This window comes from Thamnophis elegans, chromosome 15 (assembly GCF_009769535.1).
Source record: "Thamnophis elegans isolate rThaEle1 chromosome 15, rThaEle1.pri, whole genome shotgun sequence".
NCBI lineage: Eukaryota > Metazoa > Chordata > Lepidosauria > Squamata > Colubridae > Thamnophis > Thamnophis elegans.
The window spans coordinates 7,045,028-7,062,931 of record NC_045555.1 but is presented as its reverse complement, the minus strand read 5'-3'; the positions used below and the strand labels follow the sequence as shown (position 1 = coordinate 7,062,931).

At 41.1% G+C, this 17,904-nt stretch overlaps 1 protein-coding gene across 1 annotated transcript; it reads right to left on the bottom strand.

The window, feature by feature from the left end:
• Window positions 1-86: 86 nt before the first annotated feature.
• On the bottom strand, window positions 87-10,316 carry TARDBP (TAR DNA binding protein). Its single transcript, XM_032231995.1, has 6 exons — window positions 9,990-10,316; window positions 6,109-6,362; window positions 5,354-5,517; window positions 4,884-5,024; window positions 4,409-4,579; window positions 87-3,305 (listed from the first exon to the last, which is right to left on the bottom strand). Exons 2-6 carry the CDS (start codon window positions 6,344-6,346, stop codon window positions 2,769-2,771), a joined length of 1,251 nt encoding a protein of 416 aa, XP_032087886.1. The 5' UTR covers window positions 6,347-6,362; window positions 9,990-10,316; the 3' UTR covers window positions 87-2,768.
• Window positions 10,317-17,904: the final 7,588 nt, after the last annotated feature.

Here is a 17,904-nt window from a genome sequence, read left to right as displayed (position 1 = left end):
GTTCCTTATTCCCCTCTTTAAATTGCATTTAGCACAATACGTACAAGGGCTGCAGAAAGTTAAAAACAAGACTCCAGACAATCAAGTTATGAGAATTCTGTTTATTAACTCACTTTCAACACTAACGAAAAAATTAATGATATGAATCATGTTTGAAAACAATTCTAAGATGCTTAGGGATTGGAGGGAAGGGACGTTAGAGCCCTTACTGCTTGAAGCAGCATTAAAATGATCACAGCATGGGTCCCCCTTTCTATCCAGAAGTGGCCCTTGGGTTTTATAAATACAAGCCAAAATAAATTACTGAAACCATGCTAGTGAGGTATCAAACTTACCCTCATGATTCTTCCTGGGATGACACAGTTTAGCCTTGGGAGGTCCGAGAAAACCATATTAAGTGTTACTCAGCAGCAGTAGCTGGTGTTAATGCAAGTGCTAAAATGCAAAATTCAGATGGTAGATTTTGGCAATGGATCGGATTTAGGTGAAGTAAAGATTATGCAATGTAAGACTATTATGTCCTCCGGAATATTCACAGATCTGTTTTACACCAAGAACCATCTTCTGGTGTAATAAACCAGTATCAGTATCGAACAACAACGCCACCATAAGCACCCAGCAAATAATTTTAAGAGTCCACCTACTACACTAATATCCTTTAAAAGGAAATAGGATTTTCAGCTGAAATGCAAAGAAAATCAGTGGAGCTACAGGAGATTTTAAAGTGTATAAATTTATTTGGGACCAAATTGACGGCTCCCATTAGGTAGCAAATGAAAGTTGTAGGTTTATATCAAGCAAGGGACAGTAAACGGTCTGTTACTGTATAACTCACTGAGAGCCAAATGTTTGCCAATATTTTGTCTGTTCACCACATTGAAACGGAGGTTTTTAGCATCCTATTCCCATCAAGGCTGAATGCCCTGAGAACATAGACTTATTTGAGATTTTTGCTTACACCCAGGAAATTACCAATGCCTGCTGACTAGGGATGGGGAACTTCATGTAACAGAATTGCATTTCAGATAAGTTTATCACAAAGGCTATAAATATAAGGCTGGGTCTTAGTTTTGGAGTTTCTGCTACATAAGGCAGGCAAACCTAAAAAAACATTTTTAAAAAACGTAATTCTTATCTTAAATGATACTTTTAAGGAGCTCTTTTGCTCAGGGGGGGGGCTGTCAAACACACACACGTATTACTTAAATCAGTTTTATTTAAGAATTTCCTACATTGACAAATCTTATAAAAAAGCATCCAAACACAGAACTTCAGCAAACAGCATTCATATGAATATCTTACAGACAGAAAAACTTCCACCCGCAAGGGAACACCTGAGCTTTGCAAGTGAGCTTTGCTGGGGGGGGGGGGGGGGTGTGGGGAAGAAGAAAAAAAAAGCACACACGCAGAAAGCACACTACAAACTGGATGTTCCCATCAGAAAAATCCCCACCTTCGGTTCACGTTACCACACTTACAGGATCATTGAACAAAATAACACACACCATACAGCATTCACAGCAGAGTTGACATAAAGGAGAAAAAAATATATACAGATATTCGTTTCACTTAACACATCCAACTAATTTGGTTTAACTAAGTAAAAAGCCCTCCTCCCGCCCCCTTTTTTAAGTTCTTCCAGATCAAGATGTCCGTTTTTGAATGCAAGGAAAACATTCGTACGTCTGCTCCCATCGCTCTCCGCACACTCTCTCACCAAAGCCACAGGATCGAGGGACATTGCGTCAAGGAAAAAAAATGTTTTTTTTTAATAAAAAAAAAATCCCATAATGCACCACCAAGTCTCTCTCCGCATGCGCCTCCTTCTTTTTCTCGCACATACCAAGCCCTCACATGCCTTGGCACCACAAATCCAATCCCACACAAGGTTTTCAGAAGTTCAAACAAGCCTTCTGGTTTCCATCTCACAGCCTTGCGTTCACAGCGTTGAGTACGACTCCATGAAATAAAAAGAGGAGCGGATAAAATGGAACACCCACCATCTTTAAGACGTAGCATGTGCAGTGTGATGAAGGAGTCTTGGATGAGGAAAGCATGGAGACAGGAGTATTCCTAAAGCAGATATTTTTTTTTATATATAGGTGTTTTGTGTTTGTGTATTTTTTTTAAACTGCACTGTTTTCAATGAAGTGCTTCTTCCAGACACATTTGAAATGAGATGAACTGCAAGAACTAAATGAGGTCTCCATACTGTACTTTAGTATGAGAAGGGAGACAGTGTTAAAAGGAAAAAAAGCCGACACCAACATTGCATTCTCCACACAGGACATTTGGGGGAGGGGGAAGGAGAGAAAGAGAGAAAAATTCTTATGGCGGGGGGGATCAAATTAAATTAAAAAAAATTAATAAGGATAGGATGCAGTTTCTGAAAAATGGCTTCCATTTTTTTTGAAACATGCAAAGATCTCAGCTGACTAGGAAAACAAGGAATCCAATCTTTACAAATTCCTATTTAAACTGCAGCACACCCGTTTACCAGTCAGGGAAACAGTTCACTTTCAGCCACTCAATAATCCCAACTCATGTATTCCAACTCATGGTAACAAAACCTATAAAACTTCATTTAATCTTTTTTTCCCCCTTACAAAAGAAAAAAAGTGTCAAAAATACTATCGAAATATACTACACACTGAACAAATTGATTTGGGGTTGGTTTTTTTTTTTTCCTTTTAGTAATATGCATTTTAGATTATACTTACCGGAAGCTCTAGAAAAAAAAAATGATTTCCCATCAGAGTCAGCCTGCCTTACATCCCCCATCCTGATGATTTGGAATCCATACTTGAACCAAACCCGCCATTAAACCCACTGCTGGAGCCCGTGTTGGAGGAGCCCCACCCTATCGCTGGGCCAGAGTTCGAGCTTCCGTAGGAATTGCTCCCGGAGCTAAACCCTTGGCTCTGCTGCTCCCTCTGCATGTTTCCCTGTGGCTGGTTGTTCCCTGACGGCCCAGACTGGTTTTGCTGGCTAGCAAGCATGCCCATCATCCCCCAGCTGCTCTGCAGCGCGGCCTGAGCCGCCGCCATCATGGCGGGATTGATGCTGAAGGCCCCAAAGTTCATCCCACCTCCCATGTTACTGCCCTGGCTGTTACCCAGTCCGCCACCTCCCCCGCCTCCCCCCCGGTTAGGAAATCCACCCTGATTCCCAAAGCCTCCTGGATTACCACCAAATCTTCCACCTCTTTCTAGTTGTCTACTGCTATTATGCTTAGGTTCAGCATTGGATATATGGACGCTGATTCCTTTTATGATCAAGTCCTCACCACAAAGGGACTGGGCGACCTGTAAGGAACAAGGAGCAAGGGTTTAGTCACCCAAGGAGCAAAGGAAGAGAGACAACAAATGCACAAAAAGAGCTATAAGAGCAGCAATGAATATATAGGCTTGTTTGAAGCATTCATGATTACCTAGCCAAGTATTAGAATTCCCTCACAACAGTGGAGAACTACGCTCCTTTTCTTATTAAAACAAACGAATAAACAGGACTGGGCAATACTAATTTAACTTGCATTGTACTTCATACTCATTCTGAAACAAGAAATCAGTGGTGGGTTGCAGGCGGTATGTTATGCCCCAGTATAACATACCGCCTGCAACCCGGAATACCGGGTAGCGTTCCGGTACAGTGCTCTGGAGAGCCCATCTGCCCGCCCAGGCTCCTTACCTGTCCTTTAAAGCCTTCGGCACTTCCGCACACAGCACCTGCGCGACGCTCTGCTGAGCAGCATCACAGAGGCTTGCGGAAGCATCGCTGGCAGCTACAACGTATGCGTGCACCATGCACATCCATGTTGGTGGCGCCAGGCCTGTTCCAACCGTGCTGGTTGGAACGGGATCCGGAACCCACCATTGCAATAAACCCATTTCCCCATAAAAGCTTTCTAAAAGGAAGCCCATCCCACAAAATTACCCCAATTATGGTTCTTAGGCAGCTGATTTGGAAATTGAATCCTGCTTCATACAAATGTATGAAGGCCCAGAAGTCTGTGGCAAGATTAATCAGCTTCCCAGACAAACAAGAGTTAAGAGCTGTTTTTCCTTCATTCTTTCTCAAGGGCAAAAATGATTAACAGCCAGCTTATTTACAAGGTTTGCTTTGTGCCTGTTGTTATTTAAACAGCGGCAATGAAATGGAAGCATCTAATTACACAGTAATACTGAGTTACTTTAGATCAAGCTTTCCTGAATGAAAACCTCCCTTAAAATGATTGTGGAGCTGACAGGAATGAAGTATTAACAGGATATATGCAATTTGTATGTCTCATAATTCAAAAGCCAGCTGCATTTATGTTGAACACACAGCAGAATTAAATGGGAATGTTATGAAAACTGCTTAAGGAAACAGTGCACGCTCCCCAGGGGCAAAGAGGGCACTGGGTGAATACCTGATCATCAGCAAACGTAACGAAGGCAAAAGCTCTGAATGGTTTGGGAATGAAGACATCAACGACTTCTCCATATTGTGAAAAAAACTGACGGAGCTCATCTGCAGTCATGTCTTCAGTGCAACGCCCAACAAACACCTTCCTGCTACGCAAAGGTTCATCTGGACTTTGCTGGTACCAATGCAGAAGATTTATATTAATATAAAGGGAAGAATTACAGAAGCCATAAGCAATAAAGGTTCCCCACCCCACATGCAGCAACTAGCCGAAGAAAAATTTCAAATTCTGAAATTGTCTCTTCTAAAGTTCAAGTGATGACAAGGAATTGGAAATTGGAAAACTAAGAAGTGCTTCGCTCCACCTGAAAAACCCTGTCAAGTCATAGGAACACCCAGACCACTCTGTTCTGCTGCTTCAGAGAACAGAATCTCTGGGCCCAATTTGATTCATAAAGCCCACAAATGCCAACATGTACCTTAGAATTGGGGAGCTTGCAGTCGCACCATCTTCCATCAATCATGTGACGCTGAGACATGACTTTTACTTGGGTTTCATAGTCGGTAAATCGTACAAAACCAAACCCCTTTGAGTGGCCAGTTTTGATGTCCTTCTTAACCTAGGTTTAGAAAAAGAAATTATAGGGCCAGAATAGCATAAGGTCACCGTATTCACCTTACTTCTGAAGTTAATTTGAAATATGTAATAGAAAAATACTAATGTTGTCTCTTAGCTGAAGCTTTCATTCTGCGTTACGGTCTCTGATGAAAAGCTGCAACAAGATCAGCTTCCTTCTCCCTCAAATGACCCTCTCCATTTGGCCTAGAGGGAGGAGAGGCAGGTCTTCCCTGCTGAGAGGTGGCTCTGTCTGAGTCCTTCTCCAGCTAAACTAAATTTTCATTCTACTGTAAGAGCCGCCGTGCGACTTGAAGAACTAGTGCCAAATACCTGCACCATGAGAACTTCTCCAAACGTGCTGAAATATTCTTTCAGATCTTGCTCTGTTGTCTTCCACGGAAGACCCAAAACTATCAGATCAGAGGTTTTCTGAACTGCTCGTTTCACTTTAACGGCTGATGAAGCATCTGTTTCATCCATTTTCCTCTTGTTGTCTAAGAAACAGCCATGGACACAAACATAGATTACTTTAATTGCAACATAAGACTCCCAAAGTTGCTGGAAGCTGGGCAGTCTATACTTTAACCAACTACGATTGTTTGTGCAGTCAAAGGCTTAGACTGGATTTGGCATTTTTTGACTATTGAGACCTTCCCAAAGTTATTACATAAGTTAACGTTAGAGCTGTGCATACCTCAACTGTTACTCCAGACAAAGGTATACTCAACATGAAACTGAATACATTCAACATAATGTTCAATATGCATAATAATTTGGAAATAAGCTTTTATGCACATGCCATCTGTAATATGTATTTAGCTAGATGTCAGTAAGTGGGGCCTTACTAAATAACCATGTATGTAACACCTCATAATATGAATGCATATGTTGTTAGACAGAATACTAGTACTGTATTTGTGGTTTCCCTCCCCAATTATTTAAAAGAATAACAGGTTAAAATAATTCAGTTGTTTCCACACATGGCTGAAAAAATGTTTTATGAACTGGTTTAATTTCCAGCTATATATTATTATAGTTGTAAGAATTTTTTTAAAAGAAAAGGAAGAATAGCTTTAAACACACACCTTTGGGATAATTCACCACATATACCAAATTTCCCCAGCCATTATCTGGTGCATGAAGAATTCCTTCCACTAATCGGACTCCTCTCATACACTGAGACACGGGGTTTCTGTAACGGAGGCCACAGGCTCCTGGGAACTGCGCAGTAACCGTGGAGAGTAATACAGTCCCATCATCCTCTGAAGGGATCTCAATGGGTTCCTCATTCTCATCTTCCGTTACTCGGATGTATTCCGACATCTCCGCCGTGATGTTACTGAAGGGTGAAAAGGAACAGATGAATAAAAAAGCAACATGCAATTTATAAAAGAAGTAATCAGTGGTTCGGCTAATGGCAGAATCTAAATACTGTTTATAGGACAAAACTTGAATTGAAAAATGATAGATTGGAACCTAAAGATCCACCTACAATCAGAATGGACAATATTAAACTGAGTCCGCCTCAGTATTTTATTTTTAACATTCAGATACTTTTGACATACAAAAATATTCCATTTAATGATATGGTAACAACTACCATTATAATTCCAACAGTAGTCATTCAGACGCTCATAAATTTTATAGTTGATATTTACATGCACATTCTAAATTATAAAGCAGCTACTGTCCCTGCAATCTTGCCAAACTGGCATCCATCAGCCAGCTATTAAAAAAAGGAACAGGGTGATTAGCAAATTAATTCCACCAGCGAGGCAAGACACCAGCAATTTTTGACTATAGGGCATCTTTTGGCTTCCCTGTTCAACTGAACACGTTAAAACAAACAGCAACTTTTGTTTACATTGCAAAAGCAAAATCGACCCCTTTCTCTTACACAAAATCATAAAGTATTATGATTTGTTTATTCTACTTTATCTTGTATTTTTACATTACAAGCTAATAATGTTGCTTACCCTCAAAGAGAAGAGAATGAGGTGTGTATGCATATGAATAAATGTATAATTAAAACAACACCCATCTTGTTTTTAACTATCTATAAGCTACCGCAGTAGTAAGTATGCTGAAAAATTAAATACAAAATCTTTAAAGAAATAAACTTTTAACATGCAATGCTACAAAAGGAATAGTATACATAAAATGAGGAATAGCATACAAGTAGTCTTCGACATGACAGCAATTGACCCAAAATTTCTGTTGCTAAGCAAGACAGTTGTTAAATGAGTTTTGCCCCATATTACAACCTTTCTTGCCACAATTGTTAAGTGAATCACTGCAATTGTTAAGTTAGTAACACAGTTAAGTATATCTGGCTTCCCCATTGATTTTGCTTGTCAGGTTTATGACCCCGGACACTGCAACTGTTATAAATGAGTCAGTTGTCAAGCATCTGAATTTTGATCAGATGACCATGGGGGATGCTGAAACAGTCATTGTGTGAAAAAACATCATGTCACTTTTTCCAATGCTATTATACCTTTGAATGGTCACTAAATGAACTGTTGTAAATGGAGGACTACTTGTGATGAAACTGTTTCTGATTCTAAAATATATTTTAAAACCAAACATGAAGAAACATATCCACTCTTTGGGGGATATGCATTAAAACCCTATTTCCCATTATTAAGCGTTTCATTAGCAACAACATCATAAATAGAAAGTGGAATATGACATTTATATTGGTACTATAGTTCAAACACTACCACAAAAGGGATTTACGTCTCATTTGTTCCAAGGAAGACTGCTTTAGAATAAAATTGTCACTAACAGTATCAATGGAATGAAGATGATATACAGGTAGTCCTCAACTTACAACAGTTCATTTAGTGACCGTTCAAAGTTACAGCAGCAATGAAAAAAGTGACTTATGACCCTTTCTCACTGTTATGACCTTTGCTGCATCCCTATGGTCATGTGATTTTCATTCAGATGCTCAACAACTGACTCATATTTATGACAGTTGCCATGTCCCAGGGTCATGTGATCACCTTTTGCGACCTTCTGACAAAGGCAATGGGGAAGCCAGATTCACTTAACAATCTCATTACTAATTTAACAACTGCAGTGATTCACTGAACAAATGTGATCAGAACAGTCATAAAAAGGGGCAAAACTCAACAAATTTCTCACTTAGCAACATAAATCTTGGGCTCAATTGTGGTCCTAAGTTGAGGACTATCTGTATCATAGCATGTATTTTCTTGAATTGACTCATGTATCATTCTGGGATGTCATAACTAATTTCCCCCTCCAGCTGGTAGCCCCTAACAGTCCACTTACACATTTCTTACTGGATGGCAAATGCACAACCTTTGAACAATTGCCAATAAAAATTGCTGGATCTAACAGAAATTCAAAGTTACAATCAATTTCTGTTGCAAATGGATTTTCCTGCAAGGTGCTATTTTTGTTTATTTACAACTCTAAACACACACTATGATGACATAAAAAGGTACAAATTTAGCCACTCTAAGAGCGCCGCTCTATAAATGTTACCCTGGAAACCAGATTGTTTTTTGAAATAATTACGCACAAAATTCCTCTTTTTTCCAATTGGTCTATCAAAAGAGGTAACTCATTGGCAGTTTTCAGAAATAGTTTCCTTGACTTCTCATGGCTCCATGGTAACATCCACGAAGTTTTCTTGGCAGAATAGTGATTTGCTTACTGCCTTCTTTAGGGATTCCCCCCACCCCACTTCTTTTTTTTTTACTTCTCAGCTGAAGTGACAGATCTAGGATTTCCTAGTGGTCCCCCATCCAAGTTCTTAGTCCGACCTTTATTTACGGTAGGTTTTCAAAATCAGAGGGAGGAGGAAAAGACACAGGTAGTCCTCGACTTACAACAGTTCATTTAGTTTCCATTCAAAGTTACAATGGCACAGTTCATTTAGTGACCATTCAAAATTACAACCGCACTGAAAAAAGTGACAGGACCATTTTTTCATAGTTTAAGATTGTTGCAGTATCCCCATGACCGTGAGATCAAAATTAAGATGCTTGGCAACTGGTTCATGTTTATGACCATTGCAGTGTCTCCTCTTTTTACGACCTTCTGACAAGCAAAGTCAATGGGGAAGCTCGATTCACTTAACAACCGGGTTACTAACTTATCTTTTAAAAAAAAATATTTTTATCACTTATATTTCATCATTTACACTACACTCTCATTCTTTACAGCGTTTCAGTATCGGTATCGCTCATCTTTACATAATGGTTATTTCAATTTTCTTTCTTTCCAGTTGTACACATCGCTGTCCTATATATTCTATAAATATTCATGCATATATATAAATAACTTTTATATTTAAATTATATCAATACTCATAATTATTTGTAACACCTTTCCACTTTAATATGACTCTTAAGTAACCTTTATAATCCTTGCGTCTATTTTCTAGCCATTTGTACCATATATTCCTAATATGTTACTAACTTATCGACTGCAGTGATTCGCTTAATAACTTGTGGCAAGTAAAACGGGGCAAAACTCGCTTGACAAATGTCTCTCACTCGACCACAGAAATGTCGGGCTCTATGGCGGTCGTAAGTCGAGGATTGCATGTACTTGGAAATAAGGAGTACCAGGGCAGCCTGGTTTTGCTCTGATCCGACACTTTTTACTCTGAACTACAAGTCCCAGCAACCTCCATTTCTCTCAGCGTCTATCCACACCTCACGAATTGGCTGCGAAAGGTGGGGGGCCGCAACGGGTGCCAGCGCCAAAAGAAGGCCTCGCCGGCTAAATGGTGGAAATCGTAGTCCCTTAAATATGGAAGCTTCACAGCTGGGGAAGGGCGCCTTATTCCCTCCTGCGTGGGGTCGGGGAGCGCGCGGGAGAAAGGCCCATACGCGCAACCGCGGCTCGGCGGGGTTTCAGTCACCGCGGCCTCAGCGTGAGGGCCCGGGCCTGCCGACCCGACTCGTCCTCCCACTGTCGGACTCACCGTTGGCGCGAAGCCTAGGCAGGACAGGAAAGAATCGGTTGCGACTAGGCCGCGAGAGGACCTTGGGCAAGCTCCCGGCTGAGGCCTCCAACTCTCCTCGCTGTCGACAAAATGGCGGCGCCCTCTTTTCCCTCAGCAATTGCGGACCGAAGCCGCGGTCCCAGAACGAGCCACGCCAAATCGCTTAGCGGGGAGACGCCGTGACTTGTCACTCAAGGCTTTTGTCATCGCCATGGAAAAAAATGTGCTCCGGAGTAGGCATAGTTCAAAATTCTTCCACTATTATTTCCATTTCGAAGTTGCTCATATTCTCTTCCCTCGCGAAAGGAAGTAATTGGAAGTCTACAGTACGGCTCCCCCCCCTTATAGAAACCCAGGAGTGGTATGGCCCACTCGGCCGTGTCATGCGCATGCGTTACGAGGACGCTGCGAAGTTATAGAGAAGCTCGTTTCAGCAGCGTCTGTTATTTCTACGCATGCGGAAGAGGCGGTACTTGGAGACCACGAGCGGGAAAAGGGCGGGAAAAGCTACTGGCGGCAAGCGTTGCGCATGCGCAGTCCAGAAGTGCTGAATAATTTGACTTCCCTTTATGTCCGAAAACTTTAGGTTTTTGCGCTGCTGATTTTACAAAATGTGCCCCCGCCTCAAAAACTGTATTCTTAATCCCAAAGTTCTTTCTGAAATGCATGCAAACTACTGGGGTTGACTTTGCACTGAAATTCTGAGGTATAAAGGGCGGTTTTGCAACTAGACTACTCTTTTCCCCCTCAATAATTCTTGCAGAATTTTGCATTTAATATTTTTAAATTTTAGGGAGCTTAAAATTCGCCCTGGGTCGTTTCTACAACCAGTGCATTGAGTAGACCATTGCAGAAGCTTCATTTCTAATTTAAAATACTGCATCTGATGCATAAAAAAATCTGATTATTTACAAAAAGCCACGTAGTAAATGTAAATGAACCACATATGTCCAAGAGCAAACCAGAAAGAAACCCACAGAATAAGTTGGGTACAAATTAAAAAAACCCTGTTTTTTTCATTTCTTTAAAATACATTTTGTATATTGCTTTTTTAACATATGCCTCCCGCTCCTGAGAGAGTAGCAAAGAAAAAAGAATGGGACAATTTACTGTAAAGAAAGCTATTTTCTTACCACTTGAGATGGCAGTTTTTAAAAATTAAATGCTATGTAACTTGCAGTCTGGTTTAACCTCTCTCTTTATGGCCCACATCCAATATCTAAAATTAATCTGTTTTTCTAACAAGGAATGTCTTTACATTGTGACTAAACCAAGATATTTTGGTGGCCGTGTACTGAATAACCCAAAACTAGAATAGAATAGAATAGAATAGAGAGGAGAGGAGGAATAGAATAAAATAGAATTCTTTTATTGGCCAAGTATGATTGGTCACACAAGGAATTTGTCTTTAATGCATTATCCTCTCATGTACATAAAAGAAAAAAATATGTTCATCAAGAATCATAAGGTACAACACTTAATGATAGTTATAGGGTACAAATAAGCAATCAAATCCTATTAGGAAACAATATAAATTGTAAGGATACAAGCAACAAAGTTATAGTCATACAGTCATAAGTGGGGGGAGATGGGTAATAGGAACGATGAGAGATTAATAGTAGTGCAGATCCAATTATTTGTTTAGCAGAGTGATGGCATTTGGGGAAAAAACTGTCCTTGTGTCTAGTTGTTCTGGTGTGCAGTGCTCTATAGCCTCGTTTTGAGGGTAGAAGTTGAAACAATTTACATCCAGGATGTGAGGGGTCTGTAGATATTTTCACAGCCCACTTTTTGACTCGTGCAGTATGCAGGTCCTCAATGGAAGGCAGGTTGGTAGTACTGTAATTAATTTTTCTGCAGTTCTAATTCTCCTCTGAAGTCTGTGTCTGTCTTGTTGGGTTGCAGAGCCAAACCAGACAGTTATGGAGGTGCAGAGGACAGATTCAATAATTCCTCTGTAGAAAGTGGCTGTTGCAGTATACTGAACGATAAACCATGGGTCACACACTGTAATAGCTGGCTTCACATGTAGTAAGCAAAACCAACACAGCAGCCACATTGTGACTTTCCATGATGGGTTAGTTAGTACAATGTTGGAGTGTATAAAACATGTATAAAATACAGGCAAATGGGGCCTGGCAATCAAAGCATAGCTTGATGTTTATGTGTGAATCAAATTAGGAGGTGAAACCAAACCTCCAAGATCAGGTAGAGGATAATATTTTTAAGATATTACAAATGCCTTAGAAATATTCAAGAACAGACCTAAATTTTGGTTTTACTTATTCTTTTCCTCCTATTTGTTATTTCTAAACTATTTCATCTGTTTTGGAGAGCATAGTTGTGCCTTATAACTTTACACAATACTATCTTATTGAAGATATTCTCTGTTTGAAAGCAAGTTGGTCCAGGTTCAGGTTAAAGTTAATATAGTTAAACAGAAAGAGCAACAAGAACTCTAGAAATGTCTATGAAATGTTTGAACAGCATAACCTTACGATGAAATATGATTTTTTTTCCAAAGGAAACCATTCTTTTGAAATTGGCATTTATAGTTAGAAGCTGATGGGACAGGTTTAATATCTTCTTATTAAATTTCGTTTCCTGTTAATTGTAAGAAATTTCTATATAGTTTATTAATCTTCTAAATGTCATTTGATCCCCCAATTTAGGGCTAATGAAACTGGGAGTCTTCCTAATCATGTATCTGATAAGAGAAGTTTCAGGGCTCTTCTACAAAACATTTTTCCTGTTGGCAACATGCAATCCTACCTGGAGATAAATGAACCAAGTGCAGGTGAAAACTTAGTTCTACACCTTGCCTCTGAAAAAATGTGTGGATTATTTGTTTATTGTAGTGTCTGAAGTTGTAAAATGTTGCTAATGGTTCAATTGCATTTGACTTCCAGCTTATTTTGATTTATTTTTCTCCTTAGTTAACATGTTGCAGAAACATTTCTGGTGGAAACACAAGTGGTCTGAAGACAAAGAAAAGAGACTCTACACAGGTAAGTACTTGAAAACTATGAATATTTACACTTTATTTTGTTCCAGCTAAAAAAGAATAATCCTAATATTGTGATTAGCTTCTAGGCTTCTGATTTGCACACACTGCAAAAAATTGTTTTAGTCATTGGGAATTCTGATATAATAATCCTACTTTCTTCACTTGTTTCTTTACCAAATGCAGTTTTAAATCACATAATAGAATAGAATATAGAAGAACAGAGTTGGAGGTCTTTAGTCCAACCCCCTGCCTAGGCAGGAAACCCTACACCACTCCAGACAAGTGGTTATCCAATATGTTCTTTAAACCAGTGTTTTTCAACCTTTTTTGTGCAAAGGCACACTTTTTTCATGAAAAAAATCATGAGGCACACCACCATTAGAAAATGTTAAAAAAAATTAACTCTGTGCCTATATTGACTATATATAAAGTAATTTTCCCACAGCACACCTTACACTATGTCACGGCACACTAGTGTGCCGCGGCACAGTGGTTGAAAAACACTGGTTTAAATTTCCAATGTTGGAACATTCACAACTTCTGGAGGCAAGTCGTTCCACTGATTAATCGTTCTAACTGTCAGGAAATTTCTCCTTAGTTCTAAGTTGCTTCTTTCCTTGATTAGTTTCCACCCATTGCTTCTTGTCCTACCCTCTGATGCTTAGAGAATACCTTGACACCCCTGAGATATTGGAACAATGCTATCATGTCACTCTTAGTCCTTCTTTTCATTAAACTAGACAGACCCAGTTCCTGCAACTGTTCTTCATATGTTTTAGCCTCCAGTCCCCTAATCATCTTGGTTGCTCTTCTCTGCACTCTCTCTAGAATCTCCACAGCCTTTTTACTTCGTGGCGACCAAAACTGGATGCAGTATTCCGAGTGTGGCCTTACCAAGGCCTTATAAAGTGATATTAACACGTTATGTGATCTTGATTCTATTCCTCTGTTTATGCAGCCTAGAACTGTGTTGGCTTTTTTTAGCAGCTGATGTTAATTATAATAAAATCTTTATCTTGGCATAACAGCTCGGTTGGGTATATTGATCTTCAAGTATTCCCATGCCACAACAGTTTAGCAAATGCCCCATGGAATATAAATCTGCAGCTACTAAACATGTTTAGTTAAGTGTACCCACAACCTAATATGTAACATGGTAAAGTAAATGACTTGTTGTCCAGGTAAATATGCATACGATGTAAGGATTAGCTGCTGATCCTAACAGTTATGATGGAGCAACAAAGAAGCAGGAATAGGTATTGAAATATAGCTATTTGTAAAATAGCTTAGCTTCAAATAACTATCTGTTGTGAGATCTTTGACTTTCAAACCAATCTTGGTTTTTCTTCTTTGTCTGAATCAGAGATAACCTGTTTACTGTGGGTTGATGGATACAATAGCTTGACCTCAGTGGTGAAATTCAAATATTTTCCCTACCGGTTCTGTAAGCATGGTCTAGTGGGCGTGGCTTGGGTGGGCGTGGCTTGGTGGTCATGTGACTGGGTGGGCGTGGCTGCACAACTGACTCACGCACAATGCAAAAGCAGCTGGACTTCGCACAAAATTTCCGTCTCAGCAAGGAGAAACCTCAGGCACCGCTGATTCTCACGCAGCTGGCTTTTTAAAATACTTTTTTGAAGCATTTTTTTTTTTTACTCCTGGTTCTGGCAAACCGGCCCGAATCTGTAACCTTTCACCACTGCTTGACCCTCTGAAGAACTGACCGTTTCCAACTCACATTCCTCCCATGTTTACTCTCTTGCCAAAACCTAGTCTTCTGAACCCTTTTATCTGTGCGCTTGCTTTAATTCAGTGTTTCTCAACCTTGACAACTTGAAGTCCTGTGGACTTCAACTCCCGGAATTCCCCAGCCAGCTATGCTGGCTGGGGGATTCTGAGAGTTGAAGTCCACAGGACTTCAAGTTGTCAAGGTTGAGAAACACTGCTTTAATTATTTTTACAACGACAGTGTCATGAAAACTAACAAGCCAAGCAAAACCATAAATAGTATTTTCTCATCTCAAATGAGCAGCCCTTGTCCACATTAAGAACAGAGAAGTCGTTGCTTGGGACTTCCCCACAGAAGCAAAATGGCATCACAGGTTGCCCGGAGAGCTTCCTTGCTTAAAACTGTAGGAAGTTAAAACCCACCCCTCTCCTAGAAAAAACGAAATATCCTGGGAAATATTGAAAAGGCAGAATATTATATTTCCCTGGGTAAGAAATGGAGAGAAACGTGTTTTTAGGCAGGAAACAGACTCACTCTTAATAGTCGCCACCCTTTGTACATGGGCCATTAAAGGGCCTAGATCCAGTCTATTCTACATAACAAAGATCTCCCCCTTTCAGCTCCAGGGCGACGGGGTCAAGGCATGATCGCATTAGCCCTTTACCCATCTCACCGCAGGGCACCTGGGAAGAAGCAATGCTCAACCAAACTTGGACTCAAAACACAGCCTATAGAGTTGTCCCTGCATGGCCTCATAGGAGTCTGACAACCCATCAGAATAGAAGATCAAGATCAAAGGCCAGAGGGGGCATAAAACCAGGGACTTTCAGCATCTCGGTCTCTTTTTCTTCTTCTCTCAACTTCAGGAAGCATGTAACCCTCCTTTTCTCTTCGGGAGCTCAAGCCACCATTAAACCATCTTTCCAAGCAGCCTCCATGTTTCAAGTGTCTTTTCCCCCACTTGGAACTGAACACAGAAGGACATTTCTTCCAACAGAACAATGTGGCAGGTTGCATCAGCACCAAGGGACTTAGGGAACAAAAATCTGGACAACTGCTAGGTGAGTGTTTTTCAACCGCGACAATCTTAAGATGTGTGGATTTCAGCTCCCAGAATCGCACGCTGGCTGGGGAACTCTAGGAGTTGAAGTCTGTGCATCTTAAAAGTTGCACAGACTGAGAAATACTGTGCTAAATAGTGCAGGAGAGAAACCTCTGAACAGAGTGTCCCTTTACTGCCACTTAGCGGCTGCTATAGTCAATAGGCCTCAACCTATTTCCACCTGCTGCTTTGTTATCCTTAATGAAAATGCTTAAGTTCCTACGTGAATATTTGCTGGGCCTGCATCATACTGTACCAATCTTGCTAGTCGTCACTTATAAAGCCCTTCATGGTATTGGACCTGGGTACTTGAGAGACCGCCTGCTGCCAATTACCTCCCAAAGACCCATTAGATCACACAGATTAGGCCTCCTCCGGGTTCCGTCTACTAGCCAATGTCATCTGGCCACTACCCGGGGGAGGGCCTTCTCTGTGGCGGCTCCGGCCCTTTGGAACGAGCTCCCCGCAGAGATTCGGACCCTCACCTCTCTCCAGGCCTTCCGAAAAGCCGTTAAAACCTGGCTGTGTTGGCAGGCCTGGGGTTGATGAGTTCCCTTCCCCTCTCGAATCGTGTGGCTGTTGGTTGTTTTAAATGCCCTGTACTTTTGTTGTAGTTTTTGTGTTTCCCTTCCCCTCCTTGGGTTTGTGCGCCGCCCTGAGTCCCGTTGGGAATAGGGCGGCATATAAATAAAATGAACCTCGAACCTCGAATCTGGTCCTTTTCAAAATGGAAGGGCCAGCTGGATCCTTTATACCTTTGGCTCCAAAAGCAGCATACCCGACCTGCATTTATTGCATAAAAGGTAAAGGTTCCCCTCTCACATCTGTGCTAGTCGTTCCCGACTCTAGGTGGCAGTGCTCATCTCTGTTTCAAAGCCAAGTAGCCAGCGCTGTCTGAAGATGTCTCCGTGGTCATGTGGCCGACGTGACTAAAGGCCGAAGGCGCACAGAACGCTGTTCCCTTCCCACCAAAGGTGGTCCCTGTTTTTTCTACTTGCATTTTTGTCGTGCTTTTGAACGGCTAGGCTGGGAAAAGTAACGAGAACTCACTCTGTTACGCGGTGCTAGGGATTCGAACCACCGAACTGCTGACCCTTCTGATCGACAAGCTCAGCGTCTTAGCCACTGAGTCACCCTTCCATTTATTGCACGTATGTATGTATGTATATATATCACTAAATCAAGTTACAGGGAGCCTCACTTTTCCAATATCTTTTCTGAAAATACTTTTAAAGGATAGTTTGCTTCTTGTCTAGAATTCCATAGTTATATAGAAGTTGTGGCCTTTGGACATTTCAATTCAAAATGGCCTAGTTGGACTGGAGCAGGGCACGACATCAGCAAATGTCTTGTGGGCAAGGGGCAGAAAATGGCCCTTGCTGAGACTACTGGAAACATGGCTCTCTCTCTCCCAGCCATTAGCTCCATTGACACAGCAAGATGCAAGCAGCCGAAAGCTCCCAGTCTAAATAACGCAGAGAGCTGGCAATTACCACAGCAGGATTCAGCAACGGAGCTGCTCCAGCACAGCTGTTTTCTCATTAGAACAAGAAAGTCATTTGCACTCTGGGACTGGAAGCAACATCAACCACGATGCCAGGAATTTAAGTATCTCTAGCTTTTCTCTATAAAGGAGAAAATGGGAGGAAGAATTGGGGCGATGGCTGCCAATTGATCCATATGATGAAGGGACTGTTAATACTGTTTGGGTGAAGCATTGAATTCATAAAGAGGCAACTCTTTAATGATAATTATTGGTGAAGCGCTGATAAATGGCTTAAATATGTCCTAACTTTTATTATAGTCCTTACTCTAAAGTAGGGGTGTCAAGCTGCATCATCATGGCAGTGTCACATGATGTATCAGGACTTCCCCCCTTCGCTAAACCAGGTGTGGACATGGCCAGCGTATGATGGGAGTTTGACAGCCCTGCTCGAGATGCACTCACCTGTCAAGAGACAGGTAGGAGCAGCATAGGAGATTGCCATGCATTGAGTTGGCAGACAGTGAATCTTTGATTGCAGGCAGAGGATTGTTGAGTTTTACCTCCAAAGGC

Excerpts from the sequence above, each read along its gene's own strand:
- TARDBP (XM_032231995.1), bottom strand. The coding sequence starts at position 6,346 with ATGTCGGAATACATCCGAGTAACGGAAGATGAGAATGAGGAACCCATT. Across the intron at positions 5,025-5,353 it reads GAGAAGTTCTCATGGTGCAG|GTTAAGAAGGACATCAAAAC; the intron begins GTATTTGGCACT and ends TTCTAAACCTAG. Across the intron at positions 4,580-4,883 it reads GCAAGCTCCCCAATTCTAAG|CAAAGTCCAGATGAACCTTT; the intron begins GTACATGTTGGC and ends CATTGGTACCAG.